This window comes from Tauraco erythrolophus, chromosome 7 (assembly GCF_009769465.1).
Source record: "Tauraco erythrolophus isolate bTauEry1 chromosome 7, bTauEry1.pri, whole genome shotgun sequence".
Classification (NCBI taxonomy): Eukaryota; Metazoa; Chordata; class Aves; order Musophagiformes; family Musophagidae; genus Tauraco; species Tauraco erythrolophus.
In genome coordinates this window covers 59622082-59640949 of record NC_141471.1, presented here as the reverse complement: position 1 = coordinate 59640949, position 18868 = coordinate 59622082, and the positions used below count along the sequence as shown (strand labels likewise).

General features: G+C 43.5%; 1 protein-coding gene across 1 annotated transcript in view; it reads right to left on the bottom strand.

The window, feature by feature from the left end:
* ITGA9 (integrin subunit alpha 9) overlaps positions 1-18868 on the bottom strand; it is a 221172-nt gene that overhangs the window by 182464 nt on the left and 19840 nt on the right. Inside the window, exons 5-11 of the mRNA XM_086614754.1 lie at positions 15084-15151; positions 12639-12768; positions 10909-10994; positions 8869-8937; positions 5470-5607; positions 3224-3329; positions 1724-1818 (exon numbers count right to left, since the gene is read on the bottom strand). Of these exons, the coding sequence (XP_086470880.1) occupies positions 1724-1818; positions 3224-3329; positions 5470-5607; positions 8869-8937; positions 10909-10994; positions 12639-12768; positions 15084-15151 (692 nt within the window). The remainder of the gene's footprint in view (positions 1-1723; positions 1819-3223; positions 3330-5469; positions 5608-8868; positions 8938-10908; positions 10995-12638; positions 12769-15083; positions 15152-18868) is intronic.

Genomic DNA, 18868 nt, shown 5'->3' with positions numbered 1-18868 from the left:
CCATGAATGAAAGCAGCAGGCCACAACGCCAATTAAGCTGCTGCTTCTCACAGCCACCACTAAAGCTGCCGAAGGGATGTGCGGGAACGACACTGATCAGCAATCCAAGCGAAGGAAATGGGAAGGGAAGCTAACGAAATGAAAAGGGTGAAAAAACATATACCCTGCAGGCCCCCCTCCACCTCTCTCAGCTTATTTAAAAAAGGAAATCCAGGGCATTAAGATGGCTCAGGGGTATCGTAATAAGACACAAAAAGTCTTTCACCTCTGGGTTCAAATCTAGGGCAGGTAGGTAAAGAGCTGAAGTTGATACACAGCTTTTTTTGGTAGCCCGCAGGAGATGAAGAGGTGGTGTGCCTAGTGCCCTGCAGCAGACACTGGGAAAGGGCACAGAGACGCTGACCGTAAGTGGTGCCTCCTTAGCTGACTCAGGACGCAAGACAACAGCAGGAATGGTATCAAGAGTCAAGGACCACAGTATCCTGCCACCCTCTTGAGCTGGACTTTGTCCCACTGACCAAGCACAGAGGCACACCCACCCCATGCCTGACGGCCTTGCTCCAACGGGGAGGGAGAGATCACAAGCAGGATGTTTCACTTCCCACCCTGCTGATCCGGTCTCTTTCAAAAATGTTACGTTTTCTCATGAATGCTCAAAAAAAAAAAAAAAAAAATCTGATCCTTTTCAGCAAGAGCTGGAAAGCTCCAAGCTTTTGAACAGCCAGAGAAGAGCCTCCCAACCAGTGGCTCTCAGCAAGAAACAGGCAGAATCATCCACATGCCACACACAAGCGCATTTTAGAAGTATCCATAGAGAGTCATTTAACTTCCTTTTTTTCTAAAAAGCGGTGCATGGCATATACATGGTCAAAAGTAGGAGGACTAAATTTCTACAGTCTGTTAGAAGAGTCTCCAATATAACCACTAAACTCTTTAATTCTGCTTAAACTGATTTACTGTGAAGGATCCCACCCAGCAACAAAACAAAACAGCCAGAACTTCAAACACACGGAGGGAGGGAAGATTCAGGCTCTCTGAAAAAAAGAAATGTACTAGACAGAGACCAGCGGACACATGTGAGGCAGCATCAGCATCAATTTATCGTGTCTGCTGCCTGGCCACAGTAGCTAAACTGCAGTGTGTCATCTTTGCACAAGATGCTACAGCATAACCCCAGCTGAGTTTTTACTTCACGGCAACGGTCAGGGGAATGGCACTCAAGAACAGCCTTGTGATATGTTGTCACATCACAAGGAGAGGGCCAGCAAGATGGGTAAAGAGGCTTCTGCAAGGAACCACAGAAAACTTAGTACCTCTTCCTCCTTGTTAAGCCTGCTTCTGCAGGAAGAAGGAGCAGCCTCCCAACTTGCCTCTGCATAATTTGTATGCTCAACCTCTCCAGGGTTTTCATTTCTCCTCTGCAGCACTACTATCTCTAAAACCTGACAATCGAACCCAAGACTTCATTTGCTTCAAGAAAAAAGCTACAGCTGGTAACTCTAACAAAAGACAGTGAAAAATCTCTCCTTATTAACATAATTACACCCTACAGCACAGATATGTACAAAGTTTGAGAGAAGCCATTTTCAAACTAGGACTGAGAAAAGGATATAGAGCTATGATGAGGCCACCTATAAAGGGACCCTAGCCCTTCTTTGGTTTAATTCTGCAGGCCTCAGGAAAGTCACTTCAGACGGGTATCGTAAATGATAGTGCCACGTACCATAGAGTACTGATGTACAATTCCATTGGCATCCCCATGATAAATGTACACCGCTCCCACGTAATTATCCTCCTTAGGCGCCCCAATGGCAACATCTGTAAAACAGTACAGATTATAAACATTTCACAACCCATTCCATTAACCCAGTTTTTTCATAATTTTAGAAGCCAGCTTTCCATAGGAAAATAGCTCCCCATGATGAAGAAGATCAGCAGTTCCTGTCAATCTGGCTAGAAAAACTTGTCTGATTTAATGAAGAGTTCATGTTAAGATAAACTTAAAAAAAACTACACAATGTACATGAATTCGTACACGCATGCGGCTATGTTGTGCCTAATCAGAAACACGTGCTCGTTATGAAAACGTGTGTTTATTAACCAGCAACCATGCTCAAAAAGTTAATTTAGAATCCTTTCATATCAACATCTCCAACCCAGGGGAACATCAGCTTTGTGAACCAAGACAGCATTGGCAAAACAATTATTGTTGCACTACATTACATTTGCTCCAAAATTCAAGGCTCCAAAATGAGGCTGGGTATATTAAATGGATAGGCAGGAAGAAAAAAAGGCTGCCAAGGGTGCACTTTCAAATTGCATTTGATCCAATTTAACTGAAAACTCCTGCAGAGTGATCCCACCTCCCATTCTCCTTTTCTAGTTGAATCTAGTGACAACACAGCTGCTAAAATTAAACTCTTCCCAACGGCTTCATACCCATGGACTGATCCAACTCACTCTGCAGTCTCTCCTTCACCACACCTGACCCACAAGCAGCAGCAAGAATGCACAAACGCACGTCCAAGCGCAGAGGAAGTACATGCCCACCATTTGTGAGGGCAACCTGCAATGAGGTTGAGTTAGGCTTAACGGGATACCACACCGAGTGGCCTGGAAGAAATAAATCCAGGCACGCATGGAGTAAGTCAGCCTTTGTTTGGAAGTCCTTAATCTGCGCTGCCAGAAATCAGAGCAGAAAAGGTGCCAGCATCAACACTTTGCTCTCACCTATTGCTATCACAGCATGGGGCCTCCCACTGAGCAGCTGTGAGAGGAGCAGGGGTAGAATAAAGCGAATGAGAGAAATTATTGATAGAGTACACAACATTATCAGGAGTGAGAAGCTACTTCTTAATTACACTTCATGATAAGAAATGCGATTATGTCAACAAAACTGGAAAGGCTTGAAGACATATGAAAGTCAGACATACATTTCTGTCTTGCTAAAGCCTTTTGTAAACCAGATAGGGAAGAACGTGCTAGAAGGAAAGCAAAGCAACGTTAATGAGATTGGGGTGCAAGTTGCGTGGATGTGGACTAAGCTCACAACGAGGACAATAAGCTACAAAAGGCTTTAGCAGACAAATCCTGTGCAAGCAAATTTATTCTTTGCACAAGCCCAGGTGCTGGTCAGGTCCAGAGGAGAAATGGATGTCACGTGGCACCCAGCCAGCCCTGCTGGCATTCCCAGAGAAACAGTCCTGGAGGAAATCACACCAACCTGGGAAGCCATCGTCATCAATGTCGCCGAGGGCAGCCATGCTCTCCCCAAAGTGCGCGTTGTAGGCACCGTCACCATCCAGGACAAGCTGCTCTTCCAGCACTCCCTAGCAAGCAGGAAATAAAACAGGATCAGGGAAAGGGTGCGAGCCCTGGACAAGGTGAGCCTTCCCCATGGGAGCCACCCACGCGCTGTGGGAAGCACCTGGGGCAGGGCTGCAGCCTGACTCTTGCCCTCACTGCACACAGATCACCTGGGCACTAGAAATCTAATTTATTTAGGTTTTTAACCTTCTGTCTTTTAGTTTTAAGGGGAGGGAAGGAGTGCATGAGTCATATAACTAAAATGCTAAATTAACTAAATGATAACTCAATAATGTAACTAAATGCAGTCGCGGGGCTCGGTGAGCTCCTGAAGGTTTCCAGATATGTAAAAGGTAACAGCCCAGAGCTTGCTCTGCTGGCAGATTACGTTAGAGGAGTGAAATCCTCAGTCCAGGCTTATTCAGCTAAACTCCAGTAAGTTAAGGAGAATCTTCCCCTAAGCAAAGAACATTTGGGCAATTGGACTTGAAAACTTTTTAAGTATTGGACAGAAAGATTAAAGCAAAGTCCTCAAAAAGCCTTCTGAAATGAAGAAAAAGGAAAGAGATTTAATGAAATAAAGAGACAGAGGAAAGTTCAGAATAAAGTAGCTTTGTACTCCAATGCCACGAGAAGCCTTATATGGATCTGGTATTTCTTGCCCACCCACTTTCTGGTCAGATACATAAGCTTTAGTTTCTTGCAGTCTTCCCTCAAGGGAAAAGGAACATTTCCACAAGAAAACAAAATTTAGTTACGCAATCCAACTGTACCCACCTCAAGGGTTATTTTGTTTTGCTTTTGCTTCCTTTGTGAATGAGAGTAAACTGCCCTCTGGAACATGTAATAAAATCTTTTTCTTGGCTGCGGGGAGCTGCTGACTTTACGAAAATCCCACATAATGAAATCGAAACACAACAGAGAGGAGACAGGCAGGCCTGTGTGTGCGACTCATTTCTTTGCAGTCCTCACAGGAAAGGGCAAAATATAAGTGTATGAAATCTAGCATCACTATACATGTTTGCATTGTAACGCAGTTTTCTCCAATCTGCTGCAACGGCCTCTTAAGCAACGGTGCTCACAAATGAAACAGAGTCTAAAATGACCAAACCCCAAAACAAAACCCACAATCCAGCAAGTAGTTCTTGCTGCAGGACTATAAGAAACTCCTACTAGCTTCTTGACTGTTTTATAAAAGATAAAAACGAACTCATGCGTCCTCTCACTGTGAGCAGGAAATATTAGATATTATCTGCTTGGTGTTGTGGACCCCATCCTGAGGGCCCAGCAGCAACACTGCAATGTAAGAAGCAGAACAGCCTGTGGATCAAGAAGCTGAAAAAGTAAAGCTCGTTTAAAGGAGCAGTGATAATAGAAAATAAAATTACACCAAAAGCAATTCTGAAGTCTGCCAAATGCTGCCTGTAGGACTTGTGATGAATGTTAAGTCTAGCATAAACAAATTCCATACATTAATGTTCACAAGATACTGATGAAGCAAAGCAATTTGCTTTTAGTCCATAACAACTCCAACTTTGAGACAGCAGGTTTGACACCTGAATATTAAATACATAGTAATAGATAAACAATCATTGTTTTCCTGTAAGTATAACATAAGAATATCTTGTTTTGCCAATGCAAGAAAGTTTAGACTTTTCCAAGACTGCTGTTGGGTCATGTGAAATCCAACAGTACCAACTGATAAGAACTTCCCACTACAGGCTATATATGGGGCATAATGTAAGGATAAAGTGAATTCAACCTCTGCCTTCTCTTCACAAGGACTTCTAAAAACCCAGGCATTTTTGTTCTGATGTGTAGGTCCCAGTGACCACCCAAAACACAAAGGAAAACTCAGTCAAAGCTGTTGACTTTTACTTGGTTTTGGCATCAAATTTATGAAAAGCCACAAACACCATCAAGTTTCAACATAAAACCAGAAACTTTCCCAGACCTCCTCGAAAGATTCACAGCTCTGTGACGAATGTGGGCTGGTGTCTGGGAAACCATGATACCAGATGAGTTTTCCGTGACTTCATGCTCTGCGAGAGACATCCAGAGCCCTACTATTTGAGACACCGAGTTTCACCACGCAGTGCTGGGAAGACACTCGCGTTACCCACACCCTCATCCCTCACCAAGTCATCTCCTGTACATACTCACGTTTCCTCTGTTGATATAGACTGTGACTTGACCTTCATCTCTGATCTCAGAAAACATAGGTGCTCCGACCAGCAGGTCTGACAACCCGTCAGAGTTCAGATCAACTGCACATAAGGAGGAGCCAAAGTAAGAGCCCATCTGTAACCAAGCCGAGTCACAACAAAGCATTCAGTATCTGCCCACACACAGGAGGAAATCATTTAGGCGTGTTTCTTTTCTTAAATGTCAAATGATGACTTGCTGTTTATCACTCACAAGCGCTCCTACAGAGAAAGCTTCAGGGATAAATCCGACAGGAATTAAACACTTCACTGTAACAGTGCATCAGCTTGGATGTTTTACCAACAGAATAGAGTTTATACTCTGGGACATGCTTAAGTGAGACATTTAATCAGCTTTCTTAGACTAGCTTTCACTTGTCAAATGCTTAAGACCAGGAAGGGGCGAAATAAGTTTCCCAAACCAAGACCTGGCTAGTGATTATTCATGCCCAGGGCCAAAATTCCTAAAGAGACTTGAAGTTGAGTACCACAGATCTTCGGAGGATAGCTTACAGAAATAAAGAAAATAAAAAAGAAAAATAAGCAAGGAGCAGGGTATCCATGAAAAGAGGCATCTAAAACCACCTCTTGATTATGGACTATCTTCCCCTGTTCTAATGGTATCTATTTGTATCAGCCACCTTCAAACAACAATACTGCTTGTGGGTTTTGGTCATAGCCTTTCCTCTCAGGTACAGGCAGGTGAGCTGACACAGAGAGAAAACTTTGAATAAAAGCTTTTCAGTTGATACACAAAAAAACAAAGCCACTTTCAATCTCCAGTTATTATCGCTCGATAAAACTTAATTGCTTAGATTTAAGAAATACATTAATTTCATTACATAATTTTTGATACGGGTTAACATTAAACGCTGACAATCTCCCAACCAGCACCCACATCACAAATTTCAAACCACATTTAAACACAAAAAGGAAACCGAAAGCAAGAACAATATTCCACCCTTATTTCATCCAATTCTGCTAAGGCACCACAAGGCATACTCTTTGAGACCAACTACAAACCGTAGTCCCAAAATTAAAAGCAACTTCTACAGGAAAATTGGAAATACACTACTTCTTGTTTGAAATTGAGAGCTGTTTACATAGTAGGAAAAAATGAGGTTACATAAATAACTATTTAGGTTAAAAAGAATGAATCACATTTCTTGCATGCTGCTACAACTCCTCATGGCAGATCTCTGACCCGCTGCCTTCCACGCCTGGTAAGTTCCGACGCACGAGCCGGAGCTACCAGGCATGCCAGGAGATGGGCAGCAGCAACTCTACTCTGTGCAGTCCGTAACATTTAAAAGCTGCTAAATATATACAGTGGGGTGAGTTAAGGATAGAGTTTCAGTTTGTAATTCAGATTTTTGTGTTTGCGTGGGTTTAAGGTCAGACCTCAAACATCATTTGATTCCAGTTATTTTGTAGCTTAAGTTCCCTTGTGGGTTTTTTATCTGTTTATTTTTTTTTTAATCCACTAAGGTTTTAAAACAGATTTCTCATGGGTAAGGAGTGAGAGTTATGAAAAGCATTTCACTACGTATCCAGTTTTCAGGGAAAGGCTATTATATACTTAACTGCAACACGGCACGACTGCAGCGTAGGTGCGTTCACCGTGCTGTGAGAACCTGAAGTTTGTGCACTTACCATTTGGAACAAGGCACTGCCTTTTCTTTTTTCTTGTCTGCATTTGATTTCCTAGTTCAGCCTCCAGCAATAAAACAGGGAACGAGGAAACTGGCCTGCTTTTAACATCTGTCTAACAAGAATGTCAGAGCAGTGAACTCTCACACCACTGGGAAGGACGCAGCGTTTTGCGAGAGCTCATTTCCAGGCAGTGCTCACTGCTGAGCACGTCTGGTTATATTTCAATCACCAAACAAAGAAAGGGTGATTTAGGACAGCCTTCTCTTTAAAATGAAATTCTCATTTGGATTCCAGAGAATTTGGAGAAGACAGATTCTAATGGGGAAGGAGGAGATGAGAGCCTAGAAGTACTTGAAGGATGTACTTGATATAGTTGAAATACTTGATTAGTTAAGTTACATACAAGAAAAATGCAATTAAATTGAAAAAGAAAAGTTCTTGGCTGAGACCTAGAAACTTCCTGATAGCTCTGTTTATTAGGCTGAGGAATAGTTCTCCAGGAGCGCATCCTCAGGGACATTTAAAAGTCAACAGGGAAAGAAATGAACAGGAAGCAATCAAACACAGGAGATGCCCTGGATGAACTGGAAGGTCTTTTCCTTTCAAAATGTCTACAATTCTGCTAGTGCAGAGAAAGACAAATTTTGGAGAGGCCCTAAAATACAAGTCACACCATCCACCTACACAATCTTGTAGTTTTCCCCTATTCCAGGCATGCTCTTTAAGACTGCAACTGCATTTTGTTGGGAAAAAAAACAAAAACAAAAACAAAACATGCTAGCACTCCCAACTTGATGATACAGTCAAACACTTTAGAGCCTTCTGAGGGTGGCAGGCCTTCCTAGAGCCAGAAGCCACCAGTAACCTTTTTCTTCTGTATTTTCTCTCCTTCCAGGGGAACACAGGCAACACCAGGTGAGGGGTATTGTTTCCTCACTGCATTATTCTCAAATAAGACACCTTTTTGTTATTGCCTATGGTTAGATATACTGTCCACTTTGTTTCCTGTGACACATCTCCAGCAAGCCCTCAGTAAAGAACACAAGCTGGTCCCCACTCAAACACAACATGGCATGAGGGAGCTGGATCTCACTAGCATTCACTGCATTTCATGGGGGCGGGAGGAAAGGGTCAGCTCTAGGACAGAAATCCTACGATCGAAATGTAGGACTGATTCATGGTGAGAAGGCAGAAATCACCATCTCTTGAGGCAATGAGGCTGCTCCTCCCCAAAACAGCAACTCCAATATCCTCTCCATCGCAGCAGGACACAGAAAGACAGACTGGGGCTTTGTGTATGAAACTAAGCTCCAGGGTATCCACTTCTCCCAGCAACACCTACTACAAGGAAATCTCTGTGTCTAGGCTCATCTGGCACCCCATGTCCCACGCCTCAGAAGGCAACAGCAGAAACTGCTGCTACACTTGTGTAAGGCTGAAGAGAACCACTAATACAATTTCCAGCAAGACCTTTAATTTCAGCCACATGGGCATTGAGCAGACAATGCAGCCATGACCACTACAGGAGAAAGGGCATATGGCTGGTCTGTACAATAGGGTTAGCTCTTCTGGAAAGACGAAAAGAAAAAGAATTTTCTTGACAATTCATGAAACAGTGGAATGAAAATGATGCTCTGAGATGACCCTGCCATTATTTCCCCCTTCTCTACTTCTTAAAAGAAAACACATGTATATAAAAGCTCACCTTTTTTCCTGAAGCCTGAAAAATCTTTATTAGCGAGCCTGATCGTCTATCTGTTCTGAAAATATAAACCTGAAAAGCGAAAAAAGAAAAAAGTTAACCAATACTAACTACGAAGCACATAGTGGTACAGCATTGGTGCTTTCTCAGTGTATCTAAATCATGATCATGGCCATGGCTATTCCCAAGATCCAATTTCAAGAGCACTTTATTGCTCAGTCTTCTTTTAAGAGACAAAACAGAGTTCCCCATTTGCCTGATGAATCACTGGCCTCTTATCACAAAACATGCTTGAATAGTATCTTGTCGCCCACTTTTTTGGTACATGGGCGCATGTGCACACGTGAGTATCTAAAAGCGCCTGCTAAAGGAACTTTCCAGCTCTCAAACAAGTGGCATCTGGAGACTGCCTGGAAATGAGCAGGGCAAAACTCTCAGAAGGCATGACCCTGTTCCCCTTGGCTTATCCAGCCTTCCCTTTCAGGGACACATGCTTGCACGTCCTGCACTGCAAACTTCACGATGCTTTAGCAAAGGTCAGAGTAAAAATCCCAATTGGACCACCCAAGGCATTTGTGCCATTTCTGTCCAAAACAATCTGTAAATCAGAAAACTATTAAAGCATTGTCCACCCATTGCTCATTTCTACCGGAGAAACTGTCTTACCAAAAACTCTTGGGGGTAATAGTATTGATGCAAGTTCAGTAACACATCTTGTACCAAAATTTAAGACCTAACACACAAGGCTTGTAGAAAGAGACTCTCTTTGACAGAAAGGCTGGCTCAGGCAGTGTTTGAGACTGCTTCAGCATTTGTCAGGCTCCCTCCTAGCAGGTGCTCAGGCAGTTTGCAGGACAGAGGATCCCTTACTTCCAAGGCCACGTGGCAGAGCCAAGCACTTGACATAGTTGAATATGTGGCGAGTTATTAATAGGCGGTGAGACAGAGTTCAAAGCTGTTTTCAGCCAAGAACATAGGACAGATTTACTATGAAGAATTGCTCTAGATATAAAGGACTCTTCAAGTCTGGCAGTGGCACACTTAGCAGTGAGATCACGTTGCCAGGTGTCGCAACTCCAAACTCAGTCTTACTAATGACACTCCTGGTGACTTTGGAGAAATGACTCAGTCTCATTAAGTGTCTTGGCTTTACCTTCAGTGAAAAGAGTGAGACAATGCTAATCACTTTCAGTCAGGGAAGTGGAAAGGATTAGCTTATTAGAGAGTGTGGACAGCACAACTGGGCTGCTTAGCATAATGTCCTGTACTCAACACCTCTTACTGGCCCTTTGCCATGCGTTCACTACCCACGTCCCACGCCAAGGGAGAATAACGCGAGCTTTTGCAACTGGAGGAAGAGTCTTTAAATTACAGAGCTAGCTGCTTTCTCATGGATCTCATCTTAGTAGCTGTTTTTACCCCCTGCTCGTACAGAAATTAAATCTGTTCCACGGAGAAAACAGGTTGGAAGGAAGGTGCATTGGAGCAGTCGTAACAGAGTACCTGGGATAAGAAAACTATGCCTTTCTCATATACATCTCAATAGCAGTTGTGCTGCTGCTATGTCCTGTATGTTTTAGTCACATCAGATCAGGTATATGTACCAAGTTCATCCTCTACTTTTTTTCATTCTCTCCATTTGCACTGTTACCCCTTGGGACACTGTTACTGCCAAAAAAAATCTGCTTAAACCAAGGGATAGTGTTGCTGGCAATGCAGACCTCTCACTCCTTGTTGTTATGACTCAGCTACAACTGATGTTGTAGCGGGAGAGCCAGAGGGAAGATGGAAGGGGGATGCAGGACATCTCTGCTCAAGCACATGGTGGCAGCAGGCTCTGAAACAATCAGATTTTGAAGAAGGAGGGTGAAAAGCAGATCCAGACGGCTTCCAACTACCTCACCTCTCCCCTGCACAGTGCTCCAAAACTACCCTGTAGGCAAAAATCTCTTGCCTATTCAGACACGTGGGAACTGCACCAATATCACATTTTTCCACGCTGTTGCATCCGACCAAACATTACTGTTTGACAAAAAGCTGCACCTTTCCGATGCCTCCATCCTGGGGAGCTCCTCCTACAATGTCCGTGGTAGTCGGCTGCGAGAAATGACCTGCTGTCACCGCGTATCCTGAGTGGGAGATGGGGTGGGAGAGGAGAGAGGAAATAGATAGATAGATAGATAAATAAATAAATAAATAAATAAATACAGCGTCACAAAAGGAAAGAGTCTGAGAAACAGGGTCAGCCAGGTGGATCATCCTCAGTGGGTTTCACCGCTCCTCCTGGGCTGCACATTGTTGGTGTTCAGTAACCGTTCTGAATGTTTCTGAATATATGTATTTTGAATATCTGAATATACTGGCCCAGGATGCTCCAATATTCAGCTCAAGAGCCCATGGAAGCAAGAAAAACCAGTATGCCCTCCAACACTCTTCCAAAAGCTGAGAGAAGGAAGGGGCGTGTGTGTAGCTTGGCAAGGGACGCGTGAAGCCAGGTACGGGGAGCAGTTTGGTAACTGCAAGTCCAGAAAGGGATGCAGTAAAACAGGAACAGGCACACACAAACAGAGCAATGAAAGCACATCATCGCAGAGAAAGTATCACATTGGATAATGACAGTCTCACATTGACCAGACAGAAGTATCCTCCTTCGGCTAAAATCACTGCCCAGGAAGGCTTGGAAAATTACGTGTCTTTTTGGTTGGGGGGAAGGCGGAGGACAGTAGGCAAAGAGGTCAGAGAAGTTAATGGCTTAAAAAGATTTTTGTTTAGGCAAGAAGCAAAATGGGAAGATAGATCAAAAGAAGAAAGAGTACATTTGAAAGAAGGAGATCAAAGATTCACTCCTGATATATTAAAATGATATATAATAACTAAGGAAGAGTGTTTTCCTTCTAAGGCTGTCTTGCATTTGCCTTGCTCTTCTGCTGTAAATTATGAGATTCTTGTCTACATGCTAAACACTATAATTCAGGTCTATCAGTGGCAAAGCCTACTTAGGTCCTTAAATATGTATATATACAGTCCTCATTTAGCTATCGCCAAGCAGCATCTTCCAAGTAGTATTTTTTAAAAGACTAAAGGTTAAGCAGAAAAAAAGGTCAGTGCGAGTCCTTAGTCAAACAATATCAAACTGTTTGAAATGCCTTCTAGGGCTCAACATTCTTAGCCACTGGGGATTAGGTGGAAGCCTTTAAATTAAGTTTATCTGGGACATGCTGGTCTTAGAGCAAGTAAAACCAACTGAACTAAAGACATACTCAAACCTATAGCCAATTCTTTCACAAACTCCTTCTGTTGCCAATGACTCACTCACATGGTGTTATTTTTGTTGAAAGAAATTTGTATCTGCAACATACATTCTGTAATTATGTGTTGTATCCATTTTGAAGGCAGGTGTGAGCACACACACAGCCTAACCAATGACAAATAATTTGTCCATCACAGGGCAAAAAGAGGAATGTAGGAGGCTCACTACCATCCAACCTGCTTTTTGGTCAAAATGTATTTTCTATATTAGTCAAAAAAATTATAATAAAGTGGGGTTTTTTAAAACAAGCAAACAAAAATGGAATATTCTGGCTGTTTCTTTGCTTATAATTCTTTCCAGGTAGGTAACTCTTTAATTCAGATGTTCTTCCTTTCACACTTTTCACAAAAATACTCTACAATACCCCCCAAAAAAATATCAGTATCAACTTTATAGCATCAAAGCCTTGAAATATTTCATTGGACTAATCCACTCTCACAGTGAGCACGAGAGAGCTGCTTACCAAGGTACGTGTACCGCCTGGCTATCACAGCATCATCGTTCAGCTTGTAGTATGTGTTATCAGTGAGATTCAGCACTTTGACAGTTCCTGTCCAATAATAAGATCCCGGTGCCCCCATGATGACCAGCTCCTACAACAGGAAAAACAAAAGGGTGTGGGGGGAAAGGATGGGGAAAAAAAAATAAATAACAATCAAAACTGGACAAAAAAAATGTGCTTTACACAGTAACAGAGAAGACACAGGATATTAACTTAAAACAACAATTATAAGCCCATCTATAACAATCTCCATTCTGTGTGTGTGTAGAGAACACCCTTCTTCCCAAATACAGAGGTCACTGCACACACCCTAGAGACACGTGGTCTTCCTTTTTATGGCCCACTTCTACTCAGCTGTTCTGCCATTTCAATAAAAGACCTTCCTCAGCCTTACCAACCACCAAACTTACCCCTACTAACACAGTCCTCCCAAAAATATCTCTCCACCTGCTGCCTTTTCCACACATCTTCCAGAAGACCTGAAGACCTCCACCAAGCAACAGAAGCGCCACGGCCCAACCAGACCCACAACTCGGCTACAGACTGTGCCTCAATGCTGGCTGACATGCTAAACAAACGAGTCATGAAGGATATAGCACGAAAGGTTTGGATTTTACAACCAAGAAGCTGAAGAGCTGCCATGCACTGAGCAAGCAGGGGGTGTGTTATGTCATAGTTGGAACATTTTGTCTTGCTCTGTCGTCAAATACACTCTACTTTTCAAGACAACTTGGCTGTACTTCATTACAGACACCCAGCATGATTCAGGTTTTTAAAAGACTAGAAATCAGGCAAAGTTTGATCCAGCATCCAAAGGTAGATGCTCACGGATATGGCTTTTCAATCAAAATCAAAGGTACATTCACATGCAAGGGAGATTGTGAAAATGTTGTCTCAAAGTATCCAGCATCCTTGCAGGGAAACCTTACTCCTGCTGTGGTTTTAAATACCTCCAGCAAGGGACCAAGTTTAGCCTGGGAAGTATTAAGCGTAAGTTCTCCATCCCTGGAGAAGATACGAGGACAGCTGCTTTGCCTCACATCTCCATTCCATGCAAGGCCATGGGTGAACTCCATCCTTGTGGGAAAATGCTCCCATGCCCAGGACTCCTTCGGGTGACAAGTTCCAGACAGGGGAAGACGTTAAACAAGGGATTTTCCTCATCAGACTACAGGGACAGGACTACAAACCCAACCAAAGAGCAGGACGTGCTTGGCAACAGCTTTTTACCACAGGAGGGGCCGTGCCCTTGAGGTCAAGGGATCATTTACCAGCAGGAATGACTACCATCAGCAGTGCTGACTATATGGCAGGGGCTTGCCTGTTTGACCCAAAAAGCCATTTATCTGCGTTTCCTGCTCAGGGAGCTGCCATCAGGCTGAAGCAATGAAAGTTCAAAGATATCTTTTGAACTAGGGTAGCAAAGGAGGATTCAAAGCATGGGAACAGAAACTGGCTGGAGAGAGCAGACAAGCCAGGAAACAGCTGCTGCTGGCTGAACATCCAGTTATCAGGCAGTGCCACTGGGGCAGCATCACCTGCCATCCCAGTTTACTCGGAAGTCACCTTCTGCCATTTCACAGAGGACACCTTTATTCTGCTTATATCAGCCTGGACAATAAATTCTGAGGACCAGTGCACAGATAATTAGGAGTGAGTATATACTTGACATGACAGTAACAAAGAGCCTGACATACAAATAGCTTTTTTTTTTTTTTTTCTTAAAAAACCCCAAAACAACAACAAACAAAAAAAAAACGCACCCAACTTGGAAACATTACTAAAAAACCATCAATACATAAACAAGGGAACAGATTAAGAATCTTTGATATATCTTAAACATGGCTGATAGACTTCTGTCCAGGAAAGAATATGGTCTAGTACTTATATCAGCTCTGGAGGACATATTTTACCATGCTATTTTTTCTGAGCTCAAGGAGAAGTAAAAAAAAGTGTTTATCTTCTGTATGTATATGAATGTGCATGTGCATTCACATATTCACACAGATGCATATACCCACCTGTACACACACATAAACAAAACCGATCAGGGAGGACTGTTTTACATCATCACTTAAAGAGTTAACATTAGACACAGAGATATCTCTAGGCAAGTTTTGGGATGTACACGATAAAGATACTCCCTAAGGATGTTTCCCAGAGTCAATTCATTCATTCTTGTCCACAGACCTTGCACATACGCCTACACACAAACCACGGGCAGGCGTTGTGCAAGACACAGTGCCCAGGAGGCTGGACAAAGCAGGAGGGTGTTTGCTGGCAGGAAGGGACCACGCTCAGCACTCAGCCTGCTGTCCAAGCTGTGATCAGGGCTCCCCTCCTGGGGCACCCAGCAGGACAGCTGCTCACCAATCCCATCCCGTCCGTGCAAGCACCCCGGCTCACCTCAGTGAAGAAGCCTGCAATTCCTGCCTGGCACGAGCCATGCTCCTCCCCATACTTCTTCTTGTACTCTGGATGGGAGAAGGGAACAAAACAAACCACGGTCATCCCTGGCATGGCACATACTCTCCACCTGAGCCATCAGCATTGCTGCACGCACGGCCTCAAGGGACATCAGCACGCAGAGCTCCCAAGTTTTACTGACGGATCTGTCACCTGTGTGCACCATGGCAGTGTCCTCACCCACGTCGGGGGAAAAGCGATGGGCCTGAAACCGAGGGGAACATCCATCGTGCTGCCTAGGGGCCTGCCAAAGGGGCAGTATCACAGTAACATGATAACAGCAGCAGCAGCATCCTGACAAAGGTGCATCAGCAGATGCCCCTGCCTCTGGTAGCTGGACCCGTGCAGCTGGGAAGGAGGACGATGCCCATGCCTGCATGCCACTGACCCTGCACCAGGAGGTTTAATCCTCAGGTTTGTTACTACCTCAGAGAAATAAGTGATTCTCCCCTACAACAGTCACCAAACACCCCATCAATGTTTCTGGTGGAGGGATGCTTCAGGACACTGGCCCCAGGAGGGAGGCAGTGAGTGAGTTTCTAAGTGATCAGACAACAGTCTCATCTGGGGGATGCTCAGGTCCACTGCTTTTCATGGCCACCTGCTCAGAGCTCCCAGTCTGCAGGGGACCCAACCAGCATCACTATAGTTTTTGTTTCTGTATTTTGTGTAGCAATTGTTTCCCCTATGAAACCTGAGGAATTTTTACTTTTATCTTTTTGCAGAAGAGGAAAAAAATATTTTTAGAAATGCATTAAGTTTGGGGGGGCAGGGAAGAGGAAGAAAAAAAAAAAAAATTAAAAAAGACAATCACTTTCCGCCCTGCCTTAATCCAAACATTTTGAGTTTAGGAGCATTTGAAACAGAGCTGGATCAGAACCTTCGCAGTTTTTTTCCAGAGCATTATTTTCAAATATTTACCATACCAAAAAGTGCCCAGCTTCAGCACATTGCCAATTCCTGTATGTTACAGTAATTTAGGCTTCAAAAACATTCACCAGATAACCCGGTAATTTTGAATTTACTTCCCCCCTCCCCCCCGTTGTTTGTTTGTTTGTTTTTTAAAGTAAGCACCATTAACTTCTTGCTAAATGAGAACAATGTTAATGAAATCACTGAGCAAATTGCCTCTTTGGAACCAAGCAAGTTGCATTTCAGTTGCATTTTATCTTATTGAAGACCAAAAAGGAGTTAATTATAGACTACTGCCTTCTCATAGAACTTTTTCAAAACAGTGTTCGTACATATATATATATATACACACACACACATATACATGCACACATGCACATATTCCCTCACCCACCACTCCCTCTTTATATATCATATATAGTCTCTTCCTAACATCCTAAAGATGCTCAGATTTTAAGGAATTTGCTGAGGTCATACCAGTTGCACAAGGAGAGGTTTAGTTGGAGAGACCATGCAGAACAGTGACTCGATCCACAAATTACAGCCCAAATGCCTAACGCCCTTGGCTGAGGCAGGGTCCTGTCAAAGCACACGTGTGTCCCAGCAGACCAGGAGGGCCAGAAGCACACTTGGGTTTCCTAGTGGGAATGCATGACAATAATTCCACTGAGGAATGAAGCCCATATTTGCTCAGGGTTATTCAGAAAGCACTGGGGCTCTGAATCATTAGCTCTCCACAGATAATCTCTCGCAGAGCCAGGCACTCCTTGCCTGGGAAAAAAATATTTGTTTATTGATATGAACATTTTTTATTCAGAGAGCTGAGGAGATGAGGTTTCTCCTTCTGGCGTTTCCTGAAAAATAATGCTGTGCACGTCCTAAAGGCCCTGCCTTTGCTACCACTGGATTCCCACCCTTGCACAGGATAAAACGCAGCAAGTTCCACCTCCATCCCCTTTGGAGGCTTTCACTTCCAGCCAAGATTTCCCTTTACATGATGTACTGAAGCATGAACAGACCTTGCCTCTTCAAATTTCTCCTTCTTTTCTTTCATAAACAGGCTTTCCAGAACTTTTTTCATAATTCAGCAACACATAAAAGCCTCAAACGTGACGGTGGTTTCCCATCATGAGCCATCAGAGCTTTGCCACAGACTTGGGTGAGGCCCGAAGGTCTCCAAACCATCGCTCCACTCAACTCCAGCCCCATCCACACACTCCTGCGAGTCACCTGGCTCGCAAGAGCCATCCCCTGAATTCGGCTGCAAGTCAAAAACAAGGGCATGCAAAACCGTCGGACAGCAGAAAGAACGGTAGCAGCTTTAGCCCTGGAATGAGGCAGCTATTCAAGGGTGGTAGATGCATCCATACTTTCATGCGGCTGTGTTTAACAAACATACCAAACTGCTTCATTTCTGAGGATAAACAGAGGATTTTCTTCTGATAAAACAATACATGCACAAAAATTAAATCGTTTCTCCAACCAAGTCAAAAAGCTTATTGAATTCACAGCATTACTTTATTATTATATAATTTTGCCAACTGTAAAAAAAAAAAAAAAAAGAAAAAAAGACCAAATTCAGATCTAGGAGTAACTTGAAACAAAAGCCCCAACACCAGAGGGCTCAACACTGCTGATTTTCACCAGCAATATATGTATTAGAAAAGGAACAGAAACACACATTATTGTTTTCACTGTCAGGCAACGAAAAAACAATTACTCTTTAAATGAACCAAATTATTATTAACTGCAATGCATAAGGAATGGGAAAGGTTTAGTGGTTTAAATAGTTGTATAATAAACTGAGTTGATACATCCACTGAATCTCATACTTCCACAATGTTCAAGGCTTTATGTGACGTTTGGTAGTTTTTAAGTCACTTATATTGCCAGTACTATCTGCTCAAACTAATGGCCCTACATTTCACTTAAATAACTAGTTATGCTTTGGTTGTAAGATTGCAGCATTTCAAGTAAATTCAGAGTCTGGATACAAGCAGTGCTCCTGTGAACTGAAGACAAGACACCAAAACATTTTGACTTGAATAAATACCTGACAATACTTTTCAGGAAAAAAAATAAGAGCTTACAGAAGAAGAATAAATGGATTCTTCACAGTGGTGTGGCATGACACACAGCAACGATGCAAAGCAATGACCATCCTTCCTCCCTATAGGTATCAAGACTCCATCCTATCATTATGGAGTCTGAGAACATAGCATGTACTGATTAACCTCTTTTCCCAACACCTCAGAGAAGAAACAGCTTTAGTGACATTTTGCAAGAAGAAACAGAATCACAGAGGCCCAAACAGCACAGACACTGAGGCTATTTGAGCATTTAAAGCTCCGCTGACACAGAGATCAGCACCATGTTTTGACAGGGACCCAAAGTCCTCCCCAGGGAGCCAGCAGCCCAGCCCAGACACACACTGGGCTCCTGGATTCCAGCATAACGCTTTCAGCACAAAACCACCCCTCCTTGTCCGCCCGCCTAACTCCTGTCTGCAGCAGTGTACTCCCTCTCCGTGCCCAAACAGGGCTCCTTTCCACCTGTGCACCCACGGTGGCAGCCCAGCACAGCTCCCCATCCTGCACGGTCACGTCCCAGCCTTACAGACTTCTGCCTCCTCCCTAGAGCTGGTCTGCCTCTCCTAAGCAGCAGACAGAATCACAGAATGGTTAGGGTTGGAAGGGACCTCAAAGATCATCTAGTTCCAACCCCCCTGCCATGGGCAGGGAAACTCTCCACTACACCAGGTTGCCCAAAGCCTCATCCAGCCTGGCCTTGAACACTTCCAGGGATGGGACATG